We start from the raw sequence: 10599 nt of genomic DNA, 5'->3' as shown, positions 1-10599 counted from the left end.
GGCACTCAGTTGCTTGAGCCACCTGATCTCCCTGGCCGGCCATGTTTCTCACCATGTCACCTCTGCATCTACCTTTGTTGTGTCATCTTGCTGTACCAGCTTTCCGCAGTGCGGGCTACCAGCTCTCCATGGTGCAGGCCAGCTTGCCTTCACCAGGGGTTCAATTCCCGGGGGCTCCCATATGGTAGACAGGAGCCCAATTGCTTGAGCCACATCTGCTTTCCTCTAGAAGTCATTTTGGACCAAGAAGTTACTTAAGTGTCAGAGTCGACACGCAGCATATGAAACTTTTTGATAAATATACAAGGGTATAATATGAATACTGCTTTTTAAAAAGTGAAAGCACATTTCATGTATGTAAATGAATTTGAAATAATAGAGTCAAAAAGTTAAGCGGTTTTATTTTTATTATTTTTTAAGATTTTTAAATTTCTCTTTCCTTCCCCCTGCCCCCCACCCCAGTTGTCTGCTCTCTGTGTCCATTCGCTGTGTGTTCTTCTGTGTCTGCTTCTATTCTTGTCAGCAGCACCAGGAATCAGTGTTTCTTTTTGTTGTGTCATTTTGCTACATCAGCTCTCCATGTGTGCAGCACCACTCCTGGGCAGGCTGAACTTTCTTTCGCGCTGGGTGGCTCTCCTAACAGGGCACACTCCTTGTGCATGGGGCTCCCCCATGCGGGGGACACTCCTGTGTGGCACGGCCCTCCTTGCATGCATCAGCACTGCGCAGGGGCCAGCTCCACATGGGTCAAGGAGGCCCTGGGTTTGAACCATGGACCTCCCATGTGGAAGGCGGACGCTCTACCCATTGAGCCAAGTCCAATTCCCAAGAGGTTTTATTTTTAGAACAGCAAGTCAACTCTAAAAATTTTAATGGTTAGTTAAGACGCAGGTAGGTGGGAATGTGGAGAACCTTGGGAAAATTACAACTGGAGTGACCGATGGTCTGTGGTTAGTTGTAATAATGTAATATGCTTACATCTATGCCAAAGATTTACTGTGGTGGTAATGGGGCAGTATGGATAATGTGTGCCAAATGTACACTATGGATTTGGTAACAATCAGATAATATTATCTTATCTGTAACAAATGCTCCACCACAGTATGGTGTATTGATAGAGGGGTGTTGTTTGGGAACAATGCTCTTTAATCATTAGTTAAAATTATGTTTTACAACAATGTAATGTGTTGGTGGTAGGGTGAGGTATGAGACTCTTGTATAATGTTTTAAATGTTTGTTTTGTAAGTTCACAACTATTACTGTACACTTATTGTTTATGTATGTTTATGTATGAGTGATATACTTTAATAAATTTTTTAAAAATTAAAGAAAATATTACAGTGGGTTGGGGGAAAAATACACCAAATATAAGATACAGTTAGTAATATTTTGACAATGCTCTTGCATAGTTTGTAACAAATGTTTCACAACAATGGAAGGTGTTGGTGGTGGGGTGTTGTATGGGACCCCTGTATGTTATGCATGTTTATTTTGTAAGTTCACAACTACTTATACTATACACTAAATATGTTTGTTCATGTATGAATGATATACTTCAATAAACTTAAAAAAAAAAAACTATGACCCCAAATAAAGTCCACACATTATGATTGGTTAATATGTCTTTTTAAAAATCTCTTTTAAGCAACAGGTTCCCCTCCATTTCTTTCTTTTTTCCTTACAATATTTTTTGGTGAAAAAATGGATTGTTTGTCCTGTAGAGTTTCTTAGTGTCTTGATTTTGCTGATTGTACCACTGTGTTAAGGTTTCACATGTTTCCTGCCCTTTGCATTTTCTGCAAATTAGTACTTAGATCTTGAGGCTTGATCAGAATCAAGCTGGATATTTTTGGCAAAACTAATTCATAGGTGCTGGAGGGATTTTCCATAAGAGGCACATAATGTACGGTTGTCTCTTTTTTTTGTGACGTTAGCAGTCACTGATCCTCAATGTCTAGATCCATTATTTCATTAGGGGTTCATTTATTTTCAGTATCTCATTTAGTATTTTTATTTGTTTATTTTAGGAGTTTCCGGGGCTTGAGCCTGGGACCTTGTACATGGGACGCAGGTGCTCAACCACTGAGCTAGCACTGCTCCCCTCATTTAGTTTTAAATATTACCTGACACCAACTCAAAAATTAAAAAGAATATATAAAAATTTAGACAATCAATAAGAGATGTGTTATCTTTTTAAAAATTTGTTTATTCTTTTTTTTAAATAGAAATGTGTTATCTTGATACAACAAATACTACCTTATTTCCATGTCTTTACTTCCTTTAGACAAGTGTTTTGATTTGATCTACAATATAGTAATTTGGTTTTTAAAAAATCTATCAACAGCCTACTTCTAACCACCCTGAAAAGAAATGGCACTTGATACACAATTCACTTTACTTTCACCTTTTCAAATGATTAAAATGATAAAGTGGTGGTAAGAATGAGTCAGAAAAATGTTTTAAAACAAAAGAAAAAAAATATAAGCAAAACTTGCTTTTTTCCCTTTGGGCAGTGTTTAAGCATTTAATCAGATTTTCTTTTCCCTTTACCATTTCAGTGTATTTTCATTCTCAAAATATCAAATACTACAAAAATAGTTTGGATCAAAGTTTCAGTTACTGGAACATACATTCTCATATACATTTGAGCATATGTTTGAAGATTTCTTTACCATTTCATGCTATAACACAATTGATTTAACCAACAGTTTTTTTTTATAGGTCTGGTTTTAGCTATTCATTAGCCGGTTTTATGAAATAATACCTTTTAGATTTTACCTAACATATAAAATATAAACATATATTCAATAGAATTTAAAGCACAGTTTAAAAATAACCAGGGCCACTAAAACTATTACTCGAGAATTTGGTGTCATTAAAAAATAGTCTGCACTTTTTGTTTGTTGTTGTTGTTGCTTTTGCTTTCTAATACAATTTTTAACGAGATAAAAAATCCTACAGGTTCAAAATTACACACACACAGTAAATACTATTATTTTCTATATATCCTTTCAGAAATTATTTATGTAAATATGAATATATATTCTATTCAACCTGTCCACACTCAAAATGAAAGATGGCACACAATAAACATGAAATGCAGAATCTCATCCTACGAAATATTAATGCTTACTAGAAAATATAAAACTATCATAATTAACACTGAGTGATATTGGAGCAAGATACAAACAGACCAATGGAACAAAATAAACAGTTCAGAATTAGATCCATGAATATAAGGAAATCCAATATGTGAATTAAGTAGGTCTGAAGTAAAGAAAAGATGAATTGCTCAATAAATGGTGCTTCGCATTCATATAGAAGTAAAATAAAATTAGATCCTTACCATTCACTATACACAAAACTTAATTTCAGGTAAAGACCTAAATGTGAAATCACATCTGTAAAAGAAAATACGGGAGAATATCTTTTATGACGTAGGGGTAGAAAGACATTTGAATATTTTTATGAAAATTCCAAACATACACAGATGTAGAGAGAATAGGATGATGAAACCCTATATACCCATTATCTAAACTGAACAAATATTAAGCATCTGCTGCATTTACTTCATCTATCCCTTATAGTTTTTCTTTTCTCCCTACTGCTCTCATCCATTCTTTCTTTTTACTGAAGTATTCAATAGCAAATCCTATATCTTGTGTCATTTCAACCCTTCCTACTTAAGTATGTATTTCTAAATATATAGACATTTCCTTTTGTATCTGCAAGGGCATTCTCATACCTAAAAAATTAATGATAATTTCTTGGCATCAACTAATATCCAGTCCATATTCAAATTTTCCTGATTGTACCAAAAATGTCTTTTTACATTTGGTCTGTTCAAAGCAGGATACAAACAAGGTTCAAATAACACATGGAAGGGAAATGGACCCCAATAGCCTACACAATCTTGAAAAAGAATAAAGTTAGAGGGCTCACCATTCCCAATTACAAAGCTTTTTACAAAGCTACACTAATCAAAGCAGTGTGGTACTGGCATAAGGACAGATATATAGACCAACGGTACAGAACTGAAAGTGAAGAAACAAACTCATGCACCTAAGGCCTATTGATTTTGCTTGGAATATTGATATGATCTTTATAAACATAATTATTTCTAAGGTAATATCCTATCCAAGAGGGTATAACAAATGCCAAACTGACAGATGCTCATGATTAAAAGAAATAATAAGAGCATCCACCAGAAACAGTCTCAAAGTGCATTTCAAAAATCTTGTGTCTCTGTCATGGCAATTTAGTTTGAATCCATTGACATTTGTCCCAGCTACAACACTGTCAAAAATGACTGCCTTGTATAGAGAGGGTGTGGAGACAGGTGCCTCATCATCCTCACCTTTGATATCAACAGGGACCATGGTCACTGTGTGTATAACCTATTGATTTTTGACAAGGGAATCAAGTCCACTCAACGGGAAAGGAACAGTCTCTTCAATGACTGGTGCTGGGAAACTGGATACCCACATGCAAAAGAATAAAAGTGGATCCCTACCTTGCACCATATACAAAATTAACTCAAATTGGATCATTGACCTAAATATAAGATCAAAAATGATAAAATTCTTAGAGGAAAACATAGGGAAGTATCTTCAGGGCCTTGTATTAGGCAATGGATTCTCAGACTTTACACCATGAGCAATAAAAGAAAAAATAGATAAAACTGAACTTCATGAAAATGAAAAACTTTTGGGCATTCAGAGGGCATTATCAAGAGAGTGAAAAGTGAAAAGACACCTTACAGAATGGGTGAAAATATTTGTAAACCATATGTCTGACAAGGTTTGATATTTCAGAATATATAAAGAACTCCTATATCTCAACAAAAAGACAAACAATCCAATTAAAAAAAGGTCAAGGGACTTGAATAGACATTTCTCCAAAGATATGCAAATCAAAACCACAAAGAGCTACCATCTCATACCCACTAGACTGTCTACTAATTTTAAAAAAACAAGTTAATAAGTGCTGAGGTGTATGTTGAAATAGGAACCCTCATTCATCATTGGCGGGAATGTAAATGGTGCAGCTGCTATGGAAAACAGTTTGGCAGTTCCTCAGAAAGTTGAACATAGGAGACATGACCCAGCAGTCCCACATCTAGGTATATACCCAAAAGAACTGAAAGCAGAGATTCAGACAGTTATTTGTACACTTGTGTTCATAGCAGCATTGTTCACAATAGCCAAAAGGTAGAGGCAACTCAAATGTCCATCAGCAGATGGATAAACAAATGTGGTATATACATAAAGGAATGAAATTCTGATACAGGTCACTACATGGATGAATCTTAAAAGATATTATGTTGAGGGAAATGTCAGACATAAAGGGACAGATATTGTATGATTCCACTTAAATGACATAGCTAGAATAGGCAAATTCATAAAGACGGAAAGTAGAGAACAGGTTACCAGGGGTAGGGGGAAGGGGGAATGGAGAGTTAATGCATAACAGGTGTGGGGTTTCTGTTTGGGGGGATGGAAAACTTCTAGTTGTGGATAGTGGTGACGGTAGCACAACACTGCGAATGTGACTAATCCCAATGAAGGGTAGGCTTGGGAGTGGTTGAGGTGGGAAAGTTTCTGTTCTATATGTTTCCACCATTAAAATAAAAATAAAATATAAAATAGGCAACTAAAGAGACAATGACAAACACAATGCATGATCCTGGACCAGATCTAATAATGGAGGAGAAAAGGCTTAAAGGGACATTATTGGGCGTAAAAAATGGAATATAGACTGTAACCTTCATATCAATGTTAAGTTTCTTGAATTTGATAACTCTACTTCAGATAGCTATGTAAGTGAATATTCTTGTTCTCCGGAAATGTACGTGGAAGCATTATGTGCTCAATGAGCATGATGTATACAACCTTCTCTCAACTGTTTATAAATACAGATAGACAGATGGATTAATAGATGGATAGAATGATACAGCAAACATGCAAAATGTTAAAATTGGTGATCTGGGTATCTGGAGGGTAGTATGTTGGAGTCCTCTGTATGGGCTTTATTTTCACAACTGTCCTGCAAATTTGAAATTATTTTAAAATAAAAAACTTCAGGGGAAAAAAAAAGAGCAAAGGCTCTGGGAAAGGAGCTAGCCTTAGACAGTAGGAGGGATATCTGTTCCACTATAAGGAATAAAGGAGAAAGGCAGAGAAGGACAAGTTTGTTCAAGCCAAAATCTTTCATCACGGAACTTTTTTTCCTGTATAAAACTTAGTAGCTTTTAGGGAACATACTTTGGGGAAGGCTATCAGCCTTAGGTCCTATGGGTGACTGACTCCCGGGTTCATCACCTCCACATTAGTTCATCCACACATGTGGTCAGTCTGGTACATGAAGAATTAAAAGTGTTTCTTTGTGAAACTTGTGTTGACCTATGAAAGGTCTTTGTTCTGCTTCCTTTGTGCCACTACAGTAGCTTGTACTGCCCTCTACCACGGATTTATCATACCTTACTGTAATTATCTATCTTCCAGAGAATATTATAAAGATCATGTGAACCAACCCCTTTAGAAAAAGAAGACAGAGAAACAGTTCAGAAGTGCACCCCACCCCATTTCAAAAAAAAAAAAAAGTAACTTTTCAGACCAATTCAGACTCGAAAAGGTAAGGGAATTTACCCATGTTTATTCACTGGCAGCTCAGGGCCTAGAGTCTGGACAGCTGAACTCCAGAACAGATTCTCTCTGCACCAGTGGGAAACCATCCCATTCTTGCCCCAATACCTGCAACTCTGCTCTTTCATTGTCTCTCCCACACAAATTACTCAGTCCAGTCCATTGTCAGTTTAGAATTCAGGGAAGTTTATTTGAAGAAATTAACAGCCTGCAACAGCCTCTGCCTCTCAGTGTGGCTGCTGGGGAGGGAAAGGGGGAGGGTATGGTCCCACTATGCGGTCACTCTCTAGCCTTTCAGAATGTGCAGTCTCAGCCCTGAGTCCCTCTGCCCATGGCAACTTGCTCAGAGAAGTGGTGCTGTCCTGGGTGCTCTTTAGGCCAGTGGCCATCTCCTGAGTCCACTGGTCACATTCTAGTCACCGTGATCAGTATGAGTGAAAAGTGGTAGTCAAAGGGAGACAAGAAGCATAAGCGGTGGGACACGACCCTCTCTTAAAGAGGGTTCTAGCAATGACACGTGGAATGTCCAATTTATTAAAGTGCTCAACTACAACACAAAAAGTAAAGGGATTGGGAAGGTATTTACTGGTGAGAAGGGGAGTTATGATCTGAGTCTTCTGAAAAGATACAATAACAACAAAAAAACCCACAACAAAACAACAGAAAGAGAGCTCTACTCACATTATTATAGCATACAGCAGTGATAAAGGTGAGGAAACCTTAGAGCTTAGTCCCTGAATTACTCAAACTCTGAAACAAATGTATCCCTAGATGGATACTGGCTCCTTTACCTCCTCATGGAGACTGAATGAAACATTTAACATTATGTCTTTTCGCTCTCACACTTCTCTCACTACATAATCATCTGACCAGATTTTGGTTTCCTGAATAGGTATTAGTACTAGGAAAGGAAGGGTTCATTATGGGCATGTGATCAATTTAAATATATGGCATTTAAACCACTTTCCTGTAGTGGTTAGGAGAAATCCAGAGTGAGATGAACAATCTGAGTTATCAAAGCTGCCAGGCTGAGGCCCATACCTAAGAACAAGAGACCACCTGCAAAATCCTAATATAGTCATCCTTTGGGCATGACTGCAAGATCCAGGGCAGGGCTGCCTGGGTAGTGAGAGAGGAGTAGCCATCAGCAGCAGTGGTTGTCTTGTCCCGGAGGTTAGCGCATGGCCTCAGCAGTCACTTGTATGTCCAGTGGGCAGTGGCCCAGCCCTGGCCCTTGCACAGGTCCCGGTGGCGAAGGAAGCAGGCATGGACTCGGAACCGACGCCCACAGTGGGGACAAGCATGCAGCGCGCCGGCGTGGGTCTTCATGTGCTCCGTCAGATGGTGCTTCAGCTTGAAGCGCTTGTTGCAGATGCCACAGCCAAAGGGCCTCAGGCTGAAGGTCAGCATGATGTGCCGGTCCCGCTTTGGCTTCACTGCAAACCGCTTCCCACACAAACACCCGAAGCGTTTTCCGTCTGCAGGGGGTGCGCCCCCTAGCTTCACAGGCCCGTGTACAGCCTGTCCCACTCCTCCAGGCCCCCCACCTCCTGAAAGGATTTCATTCCCATGAAGATCCACTGGTTTCCAAGATGGGCCTCCTCCCCCAGACGCTGTCCCTGCTCCTGAGGGCAGCAGGAACCCTAGCTCCCCGTCCCCTTCTGTGCCACCTCCAGGAAACATTTTGGTCTCCTCTTTTGTTCCTCCAGACTGAGTTCCACCTCCTGATATCTCCTCCTTAGGATCAAAGGGTTCCTGCTTAATGTAGAAGATTTTGGGGGGCAGTGCAGTCACAGGGGCAGGAGGCTCAGGTGGACCACTCTCACTCTCTGGAAGCCTGCGTGGAGTAGCAGATATGGACAAAGGGTGGGATCCATGAGTGCGGGGAAAACCCCCCGACACTCTCTGAGGCTGAGGCATCTGAGAGAGTGCTGCTGACCCCTGGTCCTCATCTTCCTCCTCCTCCTCCTCCTCCTCTTCCTCCACCTGAATCTGTAACACCTCTCCCAGTTCACTCCCTTCCCCTCCAACAGGGCTCTCCGTAGAGGCAGTGGACTGCACGGCGGTCTGGAAAGGAGAACGGATGCACCAGCTTCCTGGAGAGGATGTGCTGGAAAGGAGTGCGTGATAGGGGGTCACTCCATGGGCTGAGATGCCACCGCCTGAGGTTTCCAGTTCTCTGAGAATCTCCGAGCACTGGTCTACTACTTGCCACATTTGGAGCCCACTGGCCACGAGGAGGTGGGCAGGTAGGGCATCGAGCGGCAGGCGGAGGCGCCCTGAGTAGATGAGCTGGAGCAGCCCCTCGAAGGCATCTGCTTCGATGACGCTAGGCAGGGTGAGACGTGGTGCATCCCCCAGCAGCAGCTTGTCGTGGAAATATGGAGAGGCAGCAGCTAACACTGCCTTGTGAGCCCTGAGTTCTCGGCCCTGCACCATGAGGGACACGTCACAGAACTTGCCCTCCAGCCGGTGGCGGTTCAGGGATTCCAGGAGCGATGAGCTATGCTGAGGGAACTCGATCTGGATTGTCCGGGGGGCTGGGTTGCAGATGGGGGAGGAGGGCACGGGAGGCAAAGGCGTCGAGGTTTCCATGGCCTCCTCGGAAAGAGAGCGATCCCAGAGGGTCAAGAAGAGATGGGGACTGGGGGTGGACCCCAGGCGGGATGGAGGCTGTGAAGGAAAGAGATGTGGGTCACAGAAGCCCTGGATAAGCGGACCCATGTCTCCTCAAACAACTCCCCTTCCCCCAACATTTGGAAACTTCTCAGTCAGCGGTGGTTTCTGCAGATCAGTCCTGCGCCCTTCCCCGCCAATAAAACGAAAACAAACAAACGGCAACAACAAAACACCAACCGGGGGCGTAACTTCCAGAGCCTGTGGGAGATGAGAGGAGCGAGTCCCTCAGCCACGAGCCGGACCTCACCTGTCCCGGACCGCTCCTGCCCCGCCTCTCCGCTCCCCCTCACGACCGGCTCCCGAGACCGGCTCCCGGGGGCCCGGCCACCGAGAGACCGCCGGGCGCCCCCCGCCGCCGCGCCGCCGACACGCCCCCGCCGATCCGCACGCGGCGGCCCTCGCAGCCTCCGCAGCGGCAGCGCGCCCCGGCCGGAAGCCGCCGCCGTCCCGCTGGACGCCGACGCCGGGGGCGGTGGGCGGGGCCAGGGCCGCAGCCAATCGGAGGGCGGCAGCCTACAAGCTCGGTGCTGATTGGCGCACAGGTGAGCGGGGCGGTGCTCGTAGCCCGGCGCCGGGAGGGCCAGGGGACGGGGGACGCTGCCCGGGTCCCCACCGCGGCGCGGGGCGGGGAGCCCGGGCCGGAGAGGGCGGGCTGGGAGGCGCCCCGGGAAGCTGTTTCCCGGCGACCAAGTAGAGCGCCTGCCCCCCGTGGGCTAGGCACGTGTCCCGCCACCTTGTAGTCCCCACCAGCCCCGTTCAGGTAGGTGCTGCGGCCCCCAGCGCCCAGGAGCAGCAGCCAAGCTGGAAGAGCCACTCGGCTGGCAAGGGCGGGCCTGGCGTTGCGACCAGATTTGCTAGTGAACCAGGCTCTCCCCCCGTTCCGCACAGGAGCATTTTAACCAGCAATTAAACGTACCTAATTTCTAGGCATTACGTTTTTAACATAGCTCTGTGTAGATAGACTTGGACTCCTGTCAGCTAATGCCGCAGGTCCCCGGCCTCTTGGCTTTACTCCTTTGGGCCAAGGGGAGCAGTGGGTGAAGGGAACGCTAGACCACGGAGGTTCCGGCTAGGTCCTGCAAAACCCCCACTCGGTGTAAAGCAGCGTGGGGTAAATGTCCTCGCTGGTTTGGGAGAGTGATACTCCATGAGAACGTAGCATCACGGAGGGATATCTGGTCATTCTCCCAGGCTGTCGGTCTACTTTGAAAATGAAGATCCTACCATTCTGCTGGTCCTTCTAGAGGTCCCAGCCTAGGAAAAAAGATAAAAGCGG

General features: G+C 43.8%; 1 protein-coding gene across 2 annotated transcripts; it reads right to left on the bottom strand.

The window, feature by feature from the left end:
* Positions 1-2185: 2185 nt before the first annotated feature.
* On the bottom strand, positions 2186-9694 carry ZBTB9 (zinc finger and BTB domain containing 9). Of its 2 annotated transcripts, none has more exons than XM_004479784.5 (2): positions 9501-9694; positions 2186-9317 (listed from the first exon to the last, which is right to left on the bottom strand). In XM_004479784.5, the coding sequence occupies exon 2, from the start codon at positions 9237-9239 to the stop codon at positions 7839-7841; it is 1401 nt and encodes a 466-aa protein (XP_004479841.1). In that variant the 5' UTR covers positions 9240-9317; positions 9501-9694; the 3' UTR covers positions 2186-7838. The 2 variants fall into 2 exon arrangements, with proteins under 2 accessions (XP_004479841.1, XP_004479842.1); XM_004479785.5 differs by having other exon boundaries at positions 9571-9694.
* Positions 9695-10599: the final 905 nt, after the last annotated feature.

Source organism: Dasypus novemcinctus, chromosome 11, assembly GCF_030445035.2.
Source record: "Dasypus novemcinctus isolate mDasNov1 chromosome 11, mDasNov1.1.hap2, whole genome shotgun sequence".
Lineage (NCBI taxonomy): Eukaryota > Metazoa > Chordata > Mammalia > Cingulata > Dasypodidae > Dasypus > Dasypus novemcinctus.
Note: the sequence above shows the minus strand (reverse complement) of the source record. Positions and strands in the feature narration are given on the sequence as shown.